General features: G+C 43.5%; 1 protein-coding gene across 1 annotated transcript in view; it reads left to right on the plus strand.

Annotated features, from left to right (window-relative positions):
• Window positions 1-17115, plus strand: part of ttc6 (tetratricopeptide repeat domain 6) — a 228555-nt gene that overhangs the window by 22907 nt on the left and 188533 nt on the right. The window contains exons 2-3 of the mRNA XM_043698490.2: window positions 7374-7490; window positions 9592-9837. Coding sequence (XP_043554425.2) covers window positions 7374-7490; window positions 9592-9837 — 363 coding nt within the window. The remainder of the gene's footprint in view (window positions 1-7373; window positions 7491-9591; window positions 9838-17115) is intronic.

The following is a 17115-nucleotide window of genomic DNA, read 5'->3' on the forward strand; positions in this document are numbered from 1 at the left end:
AGTGCAGCTTGTGTGCATGAGTTATTCAAAGGCTTGATCAAGAGATCTTGGAAGGAAGACCTCACAAAGAATCACCGCACTGTCCTTTCTGCTGATTTTGCATCTTCCATTACAACCCCTCTTGGACCACCCCTATTCTGCAGACTGCCTTCTGCGTTCAGTTGGTTGTGACCTGATTTCGGGACCTGGGAATTGCTAAGCCAGCACTTACTCCCCGGAGACCCTGCCGTTCAGATGACCTGTTGGCCTCCAATTTGCAGGAAAATCTTGGTTGATGGGATTTCCATTGCTGGAATCTCGATGCAGAGGAAAGGCCCGCCACTGTCGTGTCAATTTCCTAAATGACACATAATATCTAATATCCTGGAAAGATAGGACATGAGGCTCACATTTATTCTCAAAGTAAGTTATACAAAATGAAGATAATCTTAATCAGTTATTTCATTGCTGTTCTTGGAGGAATACCACATTATCAGAAGGATGTGGAGGCTTTGGAGAGGGAACAGGAATGATTTATCAGAATGTTGCCTGGTTTGGAAGGTGATAGCTATAAGGAAAGATTGGACAAACTTTACTTTTTTTCACTTGAACATCATAAGATGAGGGGTGATCCAGTAGAAGTTTACAAAATTATGAGAGGCATGGATAGAATGGACAGTTGGAGTCTTTTTCCCACGTTAGAAATGTCAATTACTAGGGGATAAAGCTTTAAGGTAAAAGGGAGTAAGATTTCATAGAATCCCTGCAGTATGGAAACATACTATTTAGCCCAACAAGTCCATACTGACCCTCTGAAGAATATTCCCCCCCCCTCCCCTTTCCTATTACTCTACATTTACCACTGATTCATGCACCTAACCTACACATCCTTGAACACTATGGTCAATTTAGCATGGCTAATTCATCTAACCTGCACATCTTTGGACTGTGGGAGGAAACCAGAGGGAACCCACGCAGACGTGGGGAGAATGTGCAATCTCCACACAGACAGTCGCCCAAGGCTGGGATTGAACCCATGTCCCTGGTGCTCAGTTAACCACTCAGCCACTATTAGGTGTGAGAGGCAAGCTTTTGCGTAAAGTAGTAAGTGCCTGGAATGTGTTAGCAAAAGAGGTGGTGGAATCTGATACCAGAACAATGTTTAAGAGGCATCTTGACAGAAATGTGCATAGGCAGGAAACAGACTGCGTAGAGGCAAAAATATTTTTAGCTTAGAAAGGCATCATGTGTTGGCGTGGTCTTGATGAGCTGAAGGACCTGTTACTGTTCTTCGTTCTTTGCCCTTTTGAAGTTTGTTATATGCAAATTGATTAGATTTAGATTTTAGATTTTATTGTCACGTGAACTCAAGTATGGAAGTACAGAAGTACAGGGGTACAGGAGTACAGGAGTAAAGGAGTACAGGGGTACAGGAGTACAGTGAGTACAGGAGTACAGAAGTACAGGGGTACAGGAGTACGGGAGTACAGGAATACAGGAGTACAGGAGTACAGAAGTACAGGAGTACAGGAGTGCAGAAATACAAGGGTACAGGAGTACAGGAGTACAGGGGTACAGGGGTACAGGGGTACAGGAGTACAGAAGTGCAGGAGTACAGGAGTACAGAAGTGCAGGAGTACAGGGGTACAGAAGTACAGGAGTACAGGAGTACAGGGGTACAGGAGTACAGGGGTACAGGAGTAGAGGAATACAGGAGTACAGGAGTATAAAAGTACAGGGGTACAAGAGTACAGGAGTACAGAAGTACAGGGGTACAGGAGTACATGGGTACAGGAGTACAGGAGTACAGAAGTACAGTGAGTACAGGAGTACAGTGAGTACAGGAGTACAGGAATACAGGAGTACATGGGTACAGGAGTACAGGAGTACAGGGGTACAGGAGTACAGAAGTACAGGGGTACAGGAGTACATGGGTACATGAGTACAGAAGTACAGTGAGTACAGGAGTACAGTGAGTACAGGAGTACAGGAATACAGGAGTACATGGGTACAGGAGTACAGGAGTACAGGGGTACAGGAGTACAGAAGTACAGGGGTATAGGAGTAAAGGGGTACAGAAGTACAGGAGTACAGGGGTACAGGAGTACAGGGGTACAGGAGTACAGGGGTACAGAAGTACAGGAGTACAGGAGTACAGGGGTACAGGAGTACAGGGGTACAGGAGTACAGGGGTACAGAAGTAGAGGAATACAGGAGTACAGGAGTACAGGAGTATAAAAGTACAGGGGTACAAGAGTACAGGAGTACAGAAGTACAGGGGTACAGGAGTACATGGGTACAGGAGTACAGGAGTACAGTGAGTACAGGAGTACAGTGAGTACAGGAGTACAGGAATACAGGAGTACATGGGTACAGGAGTACAGGAGTACAGGGGTACAGGAGTACAGAAGTACAGGAGTATAGGAGTACAGGGGTACAGAAGTACAGGAGTACAGGGGTACAGGAGTACAGGGGTACAGGAGTACAGGGGTACAGGAGTATAAAAGTACAAGGGTACAAGAGTACAGGAGTACAGGAGTACAGGAGTACAGAAGTACAGGGGTACAGGAGTACAGATGTACAGGAGTACAGGAGTACAGAAGTACAGTGAGTACAGGAGTACAGTGAATACAGGAGTACAGGAATACAGGAGTACATGGGTACAGGAGTACAGGAGTACAAGAGTACAGGGGTACAGGAGTACAGGAGTACAGAAGTACAGGAGTACAGGAGTACAGAAGTACAGGAGTACAAATGTACAGGAGTACAGGAGTACAAAAGTACAGGAGTACAGGAGTATAGGGGTACAGGAGTACAGGAGTACAGGAGTACAGGGGTACAGAAGTACAGGAGTACAGAAGTACAGAAGTACAGGAGTACGGGAGTACAGACGTACAGAAGTACAGTGAGTACAGTGAGTACAGTGAGTACAGGAGTACAGAAGTACAGAAGTACAGGGGTACAGGAATACGGGAGTACAGGAATACATGAGTACAGGAGTACAGGAGTACAGAAGTACAGGGGTACAGGAGTACAGACCTACAGGAGTACAGGAGTATAAAAGTACAGGAGTACAGAGGTACAGGAGTATAGAAGTACAGGAGTACAGGAGTACAGGGTACAAAAGTACAGGAGTACAGAAGTACAGGAGTACAGTAGTACAGTAGTACAGGAGTACAGTAGTACAGGGGTACAGAAGTACAGGAGTACAGTAGTACAGGAGTACAGGAGTACAGGGGTACAGACGTACAGGAGTACAGGAGTTCAGGAGTACAGGGGTACAGAAGTACAGGAGTACAGGGGTACAAGAGTACAGGGGTACAGTAGTACAGTAGTACAGGAGTACAGTAGTACAGGGGTACAGAAGTACAGGAGTACAGGAGTACAAGAGTACAGGGGTACAGGAGTACAGGAGTACAGAAGTACATGGGTACAGGAGTACAGACATACAGGAGTACAGGAGTACAGGAGTACCGAAGTACAGGAGTACAGGAGTGCAGGGGTACAGGAGTACAGAAGTACAAGGGTACAGGAGTACAGACGTACAGGAGTACAGGAGTACAGAAGTACAGTGAGTACAGGAGTACAATGAGTATAGGAGTACAGTGAGTACAGGAGTACAGGGGTACAGGAGTACAGGGGTACAGGAGTACAGGAGTACAGGGGTACAGGCGTACAGGAGTACAGAAGTACAGGGGTACAGGAGTACAGGGGTACAGGAGTACAGAAGTACAGGAGTACAGTGAGTACAGGAGTACAGGGGTACAGGAGTACAGAAGTACATGAGTACAGGAGTACAGAATTACAGGAGTACAGGAGTACAAAAGTACTGGGGTACAGAAGTACAGAAGTACAGGAGTACAGGAGTACAGGAGTACAGTGAGTACAGGAGTACAGGGGTACAGAAGTACAGTGAGTACAGAAGTACAGGAGTACAGGAGTACAGTGAGTACAGGAGTACAGGGGTACAGAAGTACAGGAGTACAGAAGTACAGGAGTACAGGAGTACAGTGAGTACAGGAGTACAGGGGTACAGTGAGTACAGGAGTACAGTGAAAAGTGTATAATGTCGCCACAGATGGCACCATCTTAGGTACTAAGGTACTCAAATCCCATATGCGAACCAAGTTGTGTCGAACACAGCAGGTCATCATAAATTTGAAGCCATTCTTTGGTGGGTATTGCTGGACACTGCACCCCCCCCCCCCCCCTCACCCCCGCAAAAAAAAGCCTTTGCTTCGATGGGAACATGGCTCTGAATGAGCATTTGTGGTTGTCTGGTGGAGGGTTGTCATGAGCTTAGATAAAGCAGGTAGCAGCAGCAACTGAGTGGACATCTCTGGTTCATTATGATGCATCAAACATGGTGAGAATGATTGACTGCGCAGAACAAAAGTATCCTAGCTGCTGCCAGGATAATGGGCATTCACTGATGTTTAGGTACCTAAGTACAAAAAAAGGTTTAAAATAGTAAGAGAAATGTGAGTTAAAAATTTAAGCATTACTTCAAAGAATAGTAGAAAAATAAAGAAATAGGTAATAGCCTCCAAGATCTGGGCACAGCAGCGAGTCAGAATTGGAGTAGCTGTGCATGCACACAACTGTACAGCTTAGAGGGAATGTTGCACATAAATAGTAGAAGGACCAAACAGTGGATTTACACATGGACCTATCAGGTATTACAGGAATACTTTGCATCTGCCCTTATCAAGGAAGAAAATCTTATCCAGGTCATATTTAAAAGGTGAAATGATTGAGATAATTTTACTTTATTCTTTCATGCGACGTGGACATTGTTGGAAAGGCCAAATTTTGTTTTCTATTCCATAAATGCCTTTGAGATGAATGGCTTGTGGGGCCATTTCAGAGAGCATATAGAGTCAGCCACCTTGCCATGAGTCTGGAGCCACATATAGTTAGACAGGTGAGGACGGCAGATTTTGGTCCTTAAATTGAAGGGTTTAAAAGTGATAAGGAGGAGATCTTGGACAGATGTCTATATTTTAAACTAATAAAACACCAGGACCCCATCCAGAGCATTCAGGGATACTGAGGAAAGTGAAGAGGAAATTGCAAAGGTCATAATTTTCCAGTTTTCCTTAGATTTGGGAATGATGTGAGAAGACATGTGTATTATAAATGTTACACTCTTGTTCCCAAAACGGTGTGCAGGTAAGCCCAGCAATTACAGGCCAGTCAATTTAACTCTGACGGTGGGGAAGCTTCTAAAAACAATAATTCATGACAAATCACTTGGGCAAATGTCGGTTAATTGAGGAAAGTCAGAATGTTAAGATCAAATCTTGTTTAACTCTTTAAAGGGATCTATTTTGAAGAGGCAAACGAAAGGATTGATGAGTGTAATGCTGATGCTATTGTTATGATTGCAGCTGATGAAAACACCCAACAAGTTTCATTCCAGATTGAAACTTTGCTTGATCAACCATATGTTTTAAATTTGCAATTTGGTTACTGTTGTAGTTGGTTATTTAATGTATGTACTCAAAACTGTCAAATTGCTTTTAGTTAAAGAAGATACACTTATTGCATAAAAGAAAAAAAAATGGCTATTTATATAAAAGACTTTGGTCAATCATGATTAACAAATCATACATGATCCTCAGCTTTATTAATAGGGGCATGAGCTACAAAAGCATAGAGGTTTTGTTACGTTTATATAAAATACTGGTTTAGTCCAGCTTCAGTCACAACAAGCTAGAAAAGATATAAAGGTGTAGGAAGGATGCTGAAAAGATTCATGAGAGTCGTTCCAAGAGTTGAAAAAAAGAACAAAACAAACTGAAATTTCAACAGGCCATGCTGCATCTATAGAATTCTGAAGCAGATGTGAAACATTAACTCAATTTCTCTCCACAGATATTGCCTGACCTGTTGAAAATTTTCAGCTTTCTCCGCTCTTATTTCAAATTTCCAGCATCTGCAGTGTTTTACTTTTGGATCCAGGAATGAAGAACTTGCATAATATAGATAAATTGGAAAAGCTGGGACTTATTTCCTTAAAGAAGAAAAGGTTCAGAGGAGATTTGCCAGAGGTGTTCAAAATCAGGAGTCCAGCCAGCATAGATTGGGAAATTAAAGTCCTCATTGGTGGAGGGATTGCGATCAGGAGGATGTAGGTTTAAGATCATTGGTAAAAGAAGCAATGAAGATAAAAGACGGAATGTTTTTATTCAGAAAGCGGGCTTAGATCTGGAAAGTGTTGCCTGAGAGTGTGGCATGGGCTAGTTTGGATTATTTTCTAAAAAGGAAGATTATGCAAGGATACAGGAAGAAAGCAGGGGAATGGTGTTATTTGAATTGCTCAATCGGAGCGCTGGCATGGAAACAATGAATTTTATGCCTTCGTTCTGTGCTGTAACAGCCCTGTGATGTTGACAATGTCACTGAACTGCATGAAAATTGAGAGATGTGGTAACTTTCAACGGAGTTGGCAGCGCCATTCTCACCGTACTCTGTGACTAGAGATCTGGTTTGTGAAAGTTGCAGCTAGGTGCCTCAGAAAATGCTGCTGGCTGATGCTGGAGTAAAAAAAAATGTTCTTTGAATATTTTGAGGACTATGGTCTTCTTTTGAGAGCTCTCTTCTTCCCTTAGTGCAGAGGTTCCCCTTTGCAATCTGTGTCCTGTTGAAACCCAAGAGGAATTATAAGTATGAGCTCCAGACATATCCTTGCTCATAGGTCTTTAAACTTCACTGAATTCCTTTAAAAGTGACCAACAACCTCCTTCTCAATCCAACAATCTTTGCGAGGCCCTCCAACAAAACAGTATATGATATTTTTACTCACTCTATAACAATAAATGAAAGACAAAAGCACCTCACCTTGAATGTGCAATGTAGATTACTTCAAATAGCGCTGATGTAGTGGAGGAACTGGTGGTTTTGGTGGAGATGGGATGTGGGAGAGGAAAGCGAGATTGAGGAGGTTGACTGGTGAGTTGTGGCAGGCTATCAGGGGCCCTTACTCATATCAGAGTGGCTGGTAATAGGACCTCCAAGGTCAAAGAAGGAATTGGGCGATGGCATGTTGTACTCACTCTGTGTACTTCAGCCAGGTACACATCAATCAGAATATTCCTGCAAGCATCTAACGTTTTTGCTTTTGCATGATCTTTAATTAAGTGTTTCTGGATTGCCATTTCTGTAACTTAATTTTCATGTGTTTAAATACACATCTGAGGTTTAAGAATTGAAAATAAACTTCAATTTTTAATTAATCCAGAAATAGTATTTTCATAAATCTTGAGCATTAGTGACAGGGACATTTCTGCCCTCTAGTGTTTGGTATCTGAAAAACTATTGTTACATTATAGGTATGCACATCAGATTAATTTTAAAATACTGGTCAGTCAAAAAAATGCTTTATTTTAAAGGAGATGATGAAAATCACAGCTGAGCAGAAAGAGGAGAGTGATATGGTATCGCTGCAATCTGAAGGGAAGGCTTCACTGACAGATTCTCAGTGGACACCTCGAAAGCACAGAGACAAGGTACTATTTAACGGCATATTTTCTTATATAAAACAAATACAGTTGTTTGATAGCATTTTATTTTCAATTTAAAAATGAAGGAATAATCCATAGTTTATGAAAGGTGACAGTAAAACTGACAAACATTCACAAATTGCATGGCCGGATTTTATAAACATATTGTTGATATATGGGATTTTATTGTGATCCTATACCTAGTAAGATTATGTTTCAGTCAGGTCACGTCAGTCGGTTATGTGCCCCATAGATGGGGGAAGGAGATTCAAAAGGTGAATAAAAATGATTCTTAATAGATTAAATAGTGTGTAGAGTGGTTCAAATGGCATCCTATGGCATTGAGGGAATCTAGAAAGTGGATCTTTGGAATTTTAGGCTAAAAATTGCATGTGACTTGCTTGTGGTCATTTGTGACATGATGTGATTACCTACACTATCGAAATGATACAGACAGCATGAAAACTTTGTGCTGCTTGATCATCTCCTGCTTGCTGTTACAGACCAGCTTAAATGCTGACTGGCTGCATGTCCTGCAGGGGCAGAGCTGCATGTGACGTTAGCTAAGGTTAAAATTAGCCTGCAGTCCTTAATGTTGCCTTGGACCTCCTTAAAAGACTGCTGAGGTATTATGAGTTTTTTTTGTGTGTGAGGTCTTTCATTTCAGAATTTTGGCCAAGAGGATGTTGTGATGATCTGGAGCATGAGCATGAGAAAGTGGGGAATTATAGAGCAGCAGTGACTTGGAGAAATTTTGAGGAGACTCAGAATGTCATGAGCTACTTGGAGCAGCTCTCTCTGAGGTGCTCATGTAATCATGATGGCAATGGCTGCGACTGCACTAGAGCAAGGTTCAATCGATCAGAATTTGGATCGATTATTGCTGGGCTTCCTCAAGCTGTTGAGGCATTGGAACTGTTGTTTGAAAATGTCAGTGTTTCTACAATGTTATGAGATTGTGAATTTTAAATTTGAAATTGATTACACTTTTGTTATCCATAAAATGCTAAGAGATATGGGGACAAGACTAGAACACAGAGTTAAGTTGCAGATCAATCGTGATCTCTTTACAAAAGGTGGAACAGATGCAACGAGTTAGATAATTTACTCTTGTTCCTTTTGGGTAGAATTTTCCTGTATATTTTCTAAGTATGATGGTGAGCATAAAGAACTAACATGTTACCTCCACTGGCAAGAAAACTCACTAGACCAGCCACCATACAGCTCATTAAGAGCCGGCAGATGAGCGAGTGGCCCAGAAACTGCTAGCTCCTGGTTGCTGAAGTCCCCTGTTCAAAGCCTATGGCTAAAGGGGTAAAGGAACAAAGAGCTTTCCTTCTTATGAATTGCGGGGGAGGATGGTGAAATGGGATCATTAGTGTCAGAGGCAAGACTAAGTTAATTGCCTACAGAAACCATCCACTTGTTCACCGTCGCCACTTCAGTATGGCCTCCTGCCTGTCCTGGTTGGGGCAATTTGAAGCCACCCCTCCAACTTTGCAGGCAGTTTCCCAGTCAAGAAACTTTCTCACTGAGGTGTAGGTGGTCAAGAAGGTGGTGAGTTAAGGCCTTTTCAGTGGCCATGGGTTTTATTTGCTAGCAAGTCAAGTAAGTTGTCTATTGACCCTCTGTTTGAACACAGAATTGCTCAGATGGAAAGAAGTGGTTAAGTTTCTCTCCTGGGCAATTCTGTTTTCTCTTCCTGTTACTCTTCTCACAATGTCCAGAGAGGGAAGAATTGCACACACTATCGTTATGGGAAAAATCTTTATCTGTATATTGAATGCATCTTAGAAGGTGGCTAAAGAGAGTTTCATTTTCTTAAGGAATTAATGGTATGTTCTAAAATGATTTATGAAATAGTTGGGGGAGAAATTAATACATTAAATTAAAAGATCCTTCAATAAAGAAGTGTCGGACTAAAATTGAAACCATGAAATTGAAAGTGAACATTGAGAGGGCAATTGTTCAGCTTTAGTCTCTAGCTGCCTCTTCAGTGCATCTTTCAAAATTTATGTTATGAACTGTGCAAGGATTTCCAACTATTCATGAAATTGTCTTTTAAGTGTTAAACAATTTATCTACAATTAATCATTCTGATGTTCAGATTGAATCTTTAAGGGAAATCAAACAGAAAATCCAAAAGGAGGAAGGAACCATAAAGGCTTCGGGCAGCCCTGTGCTAAGTCCAATGATACCCCCAGAAACAGAGGAAAGGTCAAAATCTGCGTCAGCACTTACTTCAGCACTGGAACTGACACCTTCCAGACAAACGTCTTTGGAGGTTCCAGACAGATCTCAGGATACTCTAACCAACGAGGAAGTAGAAAAGACTCTTGAATTATCTGGAAAGGTAGGTTTAAAAACCATTCTATGTTGAATCATAAAATGGTTACAACACCAGCTTTTTGCACAAACAATTCCCCTAGTCCCACTGCCCTGTGTTTTTAACCATAGCTCTGCAAATTCTTTCTCTTCCAATAATTATTCAGTTCTCTTTTGTAGGCCACAATGTAATTTTCCTCTGCCACACTTTCAGGCAAAACATTCAAGATCATAAACTTCCTCTGTGTAAAAATATTACTTTTTGTCTCAATTGCTTCTTTTGCCAATATATAATTTTAACATTTCTGTGTATGCTCTTGTTCATCATTAAGTCATTTTTTTGAAAGTGTTATTTTAAGTTTAAATTAGAAGTTTAGGGCACCGAGAGGATTCGACGTGAGATAAAGAGATACAGGTTTAGATCGTCCATTCTGTGGAAAGATGGAGACTAGATGTAGCATGAAAGATGTGCCTTGGGATCTCCTAGAAGTCTTGGTATACTGACAATGAGGAAATTACTTGAGTTGTTTAAACTTCTGACAGCAAGTCTGGAACCCTCATTAAACTTCTCTACCTCTGAGCTCAAGTCAGAGCTTTGGAAGATTCTGATTTATTTTAGGGATAGTTACCCAGAAAATGTAAGGATTAAAACCAGTGTTAATTTCTGGGACCTATATTCTCCTCTGGCACCTAACTCCATGTTGGAGGGAAAGCACAGCAGGTCAGGTAGCATCCGAGGAGCAGGAAAAGCTTCATCAGATTCATTTTGACCAAAACATCGATTTTCCTGCTCCACAGATGCTGCCTGACCTGCTGTGCTTTTCTAGCACCATTCTAAACTTGACTCTAATCTCCAGCATCTGCAGTACCCACCTCTTCCATGTTGGAGGGACTATACTCCCTCTGTTGAATGTGCTCCATTTTTTTTCATCCACTCCTGCTTAGTTGGAGAGGTTATGCTCATCCTGCTGTCCTTTAGAGAACTCACCTCAGTGTAGCACCATGGGCCCTTCAGCAGGGCATCTGGGTGAGTGGCAGACCTGAGGAACTGTCATCCAAGGTCTCTTCTCAATTCTAGTAGTTACTTCAGCCTAAGAAATCCTAGTTAGTCTGTATAACTGGCTTATTCCATCGTTGAATAGTTACAGCACAGAGATGGTAACAACTCTTTGCAAGAACTGTATAACTTGTCCTTTTTTTTATTTTTATTCATCCATGGAATTGCCTGCTGGACAGCATTTATTGCCCATCTCTAATTGCAGGAGACATTGTTGGTGAACTGTTTTCTTATGCTTTGAGATGGTAGAAGTAGGAGGTTTGAGACATGCTGTTGGAGAAGCCTTGGTGAGCCATTGTTGTGCTACTTCTGGATGTAAAAAAGGCTTCTGCCATTTTCCCTGTAGCCTGCCCATTTTTAAATCTTCAGGTTCTTTGCCCTTTTGAAAGCCCCATTTGTCTCTGCCACTCTCTCAGTCAGTGTATTCCAGTTCCTTACCATTTGTTTTTAAGAAAATGTTTCTCATGCAGTCTTTTGTTCTTTTGTCAATTAACTTAAATCTTTGTCCTCTGATTTTGGATTTCAGCTGCCAATGCAAACAATTTATCTCTATCTACTGCGTAGACTCATTATTTTAAACTGTTGTCTCAAATCATCACTTAACATTCTCTGAAAGGTCATTGGAAAAATAGGGATTGAAAAATGGGAAGGGTATTCCTGGTTCAAAGAGAGAGACTGGAACTACAACAGTTGCAAATTCTGTCAGCACCTTGATTCAAAAGTTAAATTTGCAATGAGCATTTGATTTTGAGAAGGCTACAACCAAAGTAAAAGGAATAAGTATTATCTTTTCTGAAAGGGAGTGAAATTGTTGTTTGGAATGTATGGCTAACTGAGGGGCCACTCCAGGAATAAGGTGTCCAGAGATAAATCAATTTTCAGCCTCTACCTTCAATTCCCATTTGAGCAGTGTGACTACACAGCTCACACTGGGGTGTGTGGTGTTCACAGCTTGAGGTCTTCATAGCTTATGGGTGCTGTAGGGTCTGGAATGCATCATTAGCTTCTAAAACCACATTTCAACTTAAAATTGTAATTTCCATTTGAGTTTTTTTAGTTACAGTGCACCTTTCAAGGGCTGTCAAAATTTGGCTTTAAATTTGCTTAGAAGTGTAGCTTGCATCATCCATTTGTAACCTGCTATCATAAGGTACTGGGTGAAAGTGCATTGTGGCCTGCTCTACAACTGTTAATGGAAGCCAGGGATAACCATTCAATACCCCACCTTCCCCATTGACAATGGCAGACTATCCCAAAGACTGCAAGCTATGTAATTGCAGCTGCCATACCTTCAGACAATTCATTGGTGAAGATGTATAACACAGAATGTAGAGCAATGTCTTTACCTTACTGCATATCTGAGAAGAACAGATGGCAATGTTGCTTACAGCTTCCTGGGAGAATCCTGTTTCCTTATTTACCATGAAATGGTTCCTGTCTTCTCTAACCCAATTCAACTGCTTGCTCCTTGAAGGAATAAGGAATGTGGTGTAAAGTACCCCGAGCGTGGTTGGGGATGGTTTTCTGCCTGACTCTCAGCCCCCTGAAGTTTTTATTTTTGTTTTACTGTTGGTACCTTGTGGTCACTGATGTTCCTCAGCAGTGGTCATCTCTCTGAGTGGGCTTGCTGAGGATTCAGAGCTTCTGCCCTCTGAATGGGATGGCAGCATCAACAGCACCTCCTGCTGTTCTCAGATGGTAGGCTCGCAGCTGGTCAATTTGGAGGCTGCCTGCTGTAAATGATCACTCTTAAGAACTGGGGACATTGATGTTTTAAGCAAGTACATTTAAGTAACACATGAAGACATTTGTATTCGTGATTGAAATAACTGCACATAGGTCAGTATACCATCACCAAGTCACCCTTTATTTACTTGTGCACAGTACATTGACTGTAGCCAGCCAGCTCAGAGTCAGTTGCCTGAACTAAGGAGATTAAAATCTCCTGGTTACATATATCTATATCTATAAAACCTCCACACTACCACTGAATAGCAGTAGTACATATTTATTCCCCAGTACCCCTGTAGTGTGTGTGCAGGTGTAGGACACAATGAAGAATAGCAATTGCAGAAATCTTTATTCACATTCCACTAATAGGAAGAAAAGAAACACCCAAGTGGCCAGTGACAAGCAATGCCATTCTCAACAAAGGGCAATGCCTAAGTGATCAAACAAATGAAGGTAGGGCAGGGATTAAACAACAAATAGAATTGGAGGGAGATGTCCTGGTTATATTTTTTTTCCCTGTTCCTTTTTTTATAAATTTAACCCCCACACTACCTGCAGTAGTGCTTATTTTTCCCCAGCACCCATGGTGTGTGTGTGCAGGTGTGAGACAAAGTGAAAGACACAAAGTGCACGAATCTTTATTCAAATTCCACCACCAGGAAGATAGGAAAACACCCGAGTGGCCAGTGACAAACACTGCCCTTCACCTCAAAGGGCAGTGCTGTGTGATCAAAACAGTAAAAGGGAGGGTAGGGACTAAATCAAAATAGATTTGGAGGGAGAAATAATGCACTCCACTCCCTGCGGCGCCACCTCTCCCTGAACAACTCCAGCGTGTTGGTGGACACCGCTTGCTCCTTCTCCAAGGACACCCGGGCTCTAACATAACCGCGGAAGAGGGGCAGGCAGTCGGCCCTAACGACCCCCTCCACGGCCCGCTGCCTGGACCTGTTTATGGCCAGTTTGGCCAGGCCCAGGAGCAGACCCACGAGGAGGTCTTCAGACCTGCCCTCCCTCCTCCGTACCGGGTGCCCAAAGATCAGGAGCGTGGGACTGAAGTGCAGCCAAAAACAGAGGAGAAGTTTTTTAAGGAAATCAAAAAGGGAGTGCAAACGCCCACACCCAATAATCTCCTGGTTATTTTTTTTTTCTTTCACATCAAAGGGCAATGCTGTGTGATCAGACACTCCTCTTTTTTTTTCTTTTTTTTTCCCTTTCTATTTTTTTCTTTTTCTGTTAACCCCACACTACCACCTAAGTGCGGTAGTGCTTATTTTTTCCCCAGCACCCATGGTGTGTGTGTGCAGGGGTGAGACACAGTGGAAGACACAAAGTGCACCAATCTTTATTCAAATTCCACCACCAGGAAGATAGGAAAACACTCGGGTGGCCAGTGACAAACACTGCCCTTCACATCAAAGGGCAGTGCTGTGTGATCAAAACAGTGAAGGGGAGGGTAGGGACTAAATAAAAATAGAGTTGGAGGGAGAAATGATGCACTCCACTCCCTGCGGCGCCCACCTCTCCCTGAACAACTCCAGGGTGTTGGTCGACACCGCGTGCTCCTTCTCCAAGGGCACCCGGGCTCTAACATAACCGCGGAAGAGGGGCAGGCAGTCGGCCCTAACGACCCCCTCCACGGCCCGCTGCCTGGACCTGTTAATGGCCAGTTTGGCCAGGCCCAGGATCAGACCCACGAGGAGGTCTTCAGACCTGCCCTCCTTCCTCCGTACCGGGTGCCCAAAGATCAGGAGCGTGGGACTGAAGTGCAGCCAAAAACAGAGGAGAAGGTTTTTCAGGAAATCAAAAAGGGAGTGCAAACGCCCACACCCAATAATCTCCTGGTTATATATTTTTTTTTCCCTGTTTATTTTTTTTTTTATTTTATTAAACATGTTACAAAACAGTTTACAAAAAACATTAACAGCTGTACACAAGAGACAGCAATTTTACAAGGGAGGGGAGCAGCAAAGCTAGGCCCCAAACCCTACCGTTCAACCATTTTACAGGGAGAGGAGGACAAACCTCAAATCCCAGTTCCACGTATGACAAGACAGTGACAATGACATTTGTAGATTAGACAATACCGTTACATACAAAAGTGCAGACAATACAGACCCAGCAAGCCCCCACCCCTCCCACCTTCCGACCACTCTAAGGCAGCCTGCCCCTACCCACCTTCCGGTTCTCGGTCCACCCCATGCCCCTTCCAGTTCTCGGTCCGCCCTGACACACCTTTCGGCCACCTCTAGGACAGCCCGCCCCGGTACCCGCCCAGGGTGACAGCAGTCAGGACGGCCTACCCACCTTCCGGCTTCACTAACCACCCTCAGCACCTTTCTACCACCTCTGGGGCAGCCCGCTCCGGTACCTGCCCGGGGTGACAGCGCTGAGGACGGCTACCCGCCTTCTGGCTAATCTCCTGGTTATATATATATATATATTTTATTAAACAAATTACAAACAAACAGTTTACAAAGAACATTTACAGCTGTACATAAGAGACAGCAATGTTACAAGGGAGAGGAGCAGCAAAGCTAGGCCCCAAACCCTACCATTCAACCATTTTACAGGGAGATGAGGACAAACCTCAAATCCCAGTTCCACGTATGACAAGACAGTGACAATGACATTTATACATTAGACAATACCGTTACATACATACCGTCTCTCGCAGCGCCAGAGACCCGGGTTCAATTCCCGCCTCAGGCGACTGACTGTGTGGAGTTTGCACATTCTCCCCGTGTCTGCGTGGGCTTCCTCCGGGTGCTCCGGTTTCCTCCCACAGTCCAAAGATGTGCAGGTCAGGTGAATTGGCCATGCTAAATTGCCCGTAGTGTTAGGTAAGGGGTAGATGTGTAGGGGTATGGGTGGGTTGCGCTTCGGCGGGTCGGTGTGGACTTGTTGGGCCGAAGGGCCTGTTTCCACACTGTAAAGTAATCTAATCTAATCTAAAGTAATCTAATCTAATCTAAAAGTGCAGACAATACAGACCCAGCAAGCCCCCGCCCCTCCCACCTTCCGACCACTCTAAGGCAGCCCGCCCCTACCCACCTTCCGGTTCTCGGTCCACCCCATGCCCCTTCCAGTTCTCGGTCCGCCCTGACACACCTTTCGACCACCTCTAGGACAGCCCGCCCCGGTACCCGCACAGGGTGACAGCAGTCAGGACGGCCTACCCACCTTCCGGCTTCACTAACCACCCTCAGCACCTTTCGACCACCTCTGGGGCAGCCCCGGTACCTGCCCGGGGTGACAGCGCTGAGGACGGCTACCCGCCTTCTGGCTAATCTCCTGGTTATATTTTTTTTTTTCAAAATAGAGTTGGGACTTCACATTTCATTTTTTTTTTCTCCTGGTTATTATTTCTTGTTTTTTTTCCTTTTCTTTTTTAACCCCACACTACCACCTAAGTGCGGTAGTGCTTATTTTATCCCCAGCACCCATGGTGTGTGTGTGCAGGTGTGATACACAGTGAAAGACACAAAGTGCACCAATCTTTATTCAATTTCCACCACCAGGAAGATAGGAAAACACCCGGGTGGCCAGTGACAAGCACTGCCCTTCACATCAAGGGACAGTGCTGTGTGATCAAAACAGTGAAGGGGAGGGTAGGGAATCTCCTGGTTATATTTTTTTTTTCTTTTTTTTTCTTACATACACTCACAATAGGCAAACACCCGGGTGGCCAGTGACAAACACTGCCCTTCACATCAGAGGGCAGTGCCTCTGGCTTTATTTTTTTTTTCTTTTTTTTTCTTTTTTCTTTTTTCCCCTTTAACCCCCACACTACCACCTAAGTGCGGTAGTGCTTATTTTTTCCCCAGCACCCATGGTGTGTGTGTGCAGGTGTGAGACACAGTGAAAGACACAAAGTGCACCAATCTTTATTCAATTTCCACCACCAGGAAGATAGGAAAACACCCGGGTGGCCAGTGACAAGCACTGCCCTTCACATCAAGAGACAGTGCTGTGTGATCAAAACAGTGAAGGGGAGGGTAGGGAATCTCCTGGTTATATTTTTTTCTCCAGTTTATATATTTTTTTTTTCTTTTAAACCCACACTACCGCCTAAGTGCGGTAGTGCTTATTTTATCCCCAGCACCCATGGTGTGTGTGTGCAGGTGTGAGACACAGTGAAAGACACAAAGTGCACCAATCTTTATTCAATTTCCACCACCAGGAAGATAGGAAAACACCCGGGTGGCCAGTGACAAGCACTGCCCTTCACATCAAGAGACAGTGCTGTGTGATCAAAACAGTGAAGGGGAGGGTAGGGAATCTCCTGGTTATATTTTTTTTTCTTTTTTCTTTTTTTTTTTCTTTTTTTTTTAGCGGTAGTGCTTATTTTATCCCCAGCACCCATGGTGTGTGTGTGCAGGGGTGAGACACAGTGAAAGACACAAAGTGCACGAATCTTTATTCAATTTCCACCACCAGGAAGATAGGAAAACACCCGGGTGGCCAGTGACAAACACTGCCCTTCACAGCAAGGGACAGTGCTGTGTGATCAAAACA

The sequence above is a fragment of the Chiloscyllium plagiosum genome, unplaced genomic scaffold, assembly GCF_037043375.1.
Source record: "Chiloscyllium plagiosum isolate Xiang-an unplaced genomic scaffold, Cpla_swu_hap1 HiC_scaffold_8, whole genome shotgun sequence".
Classification (NCBI taxonomy): Eukaryota; Metazoa; Chordata; class Chondrichthyes; order Orectolobiformes; family Hemiscylliidae; genus Chiloscyllium; species Chiloscyllium plagiosum.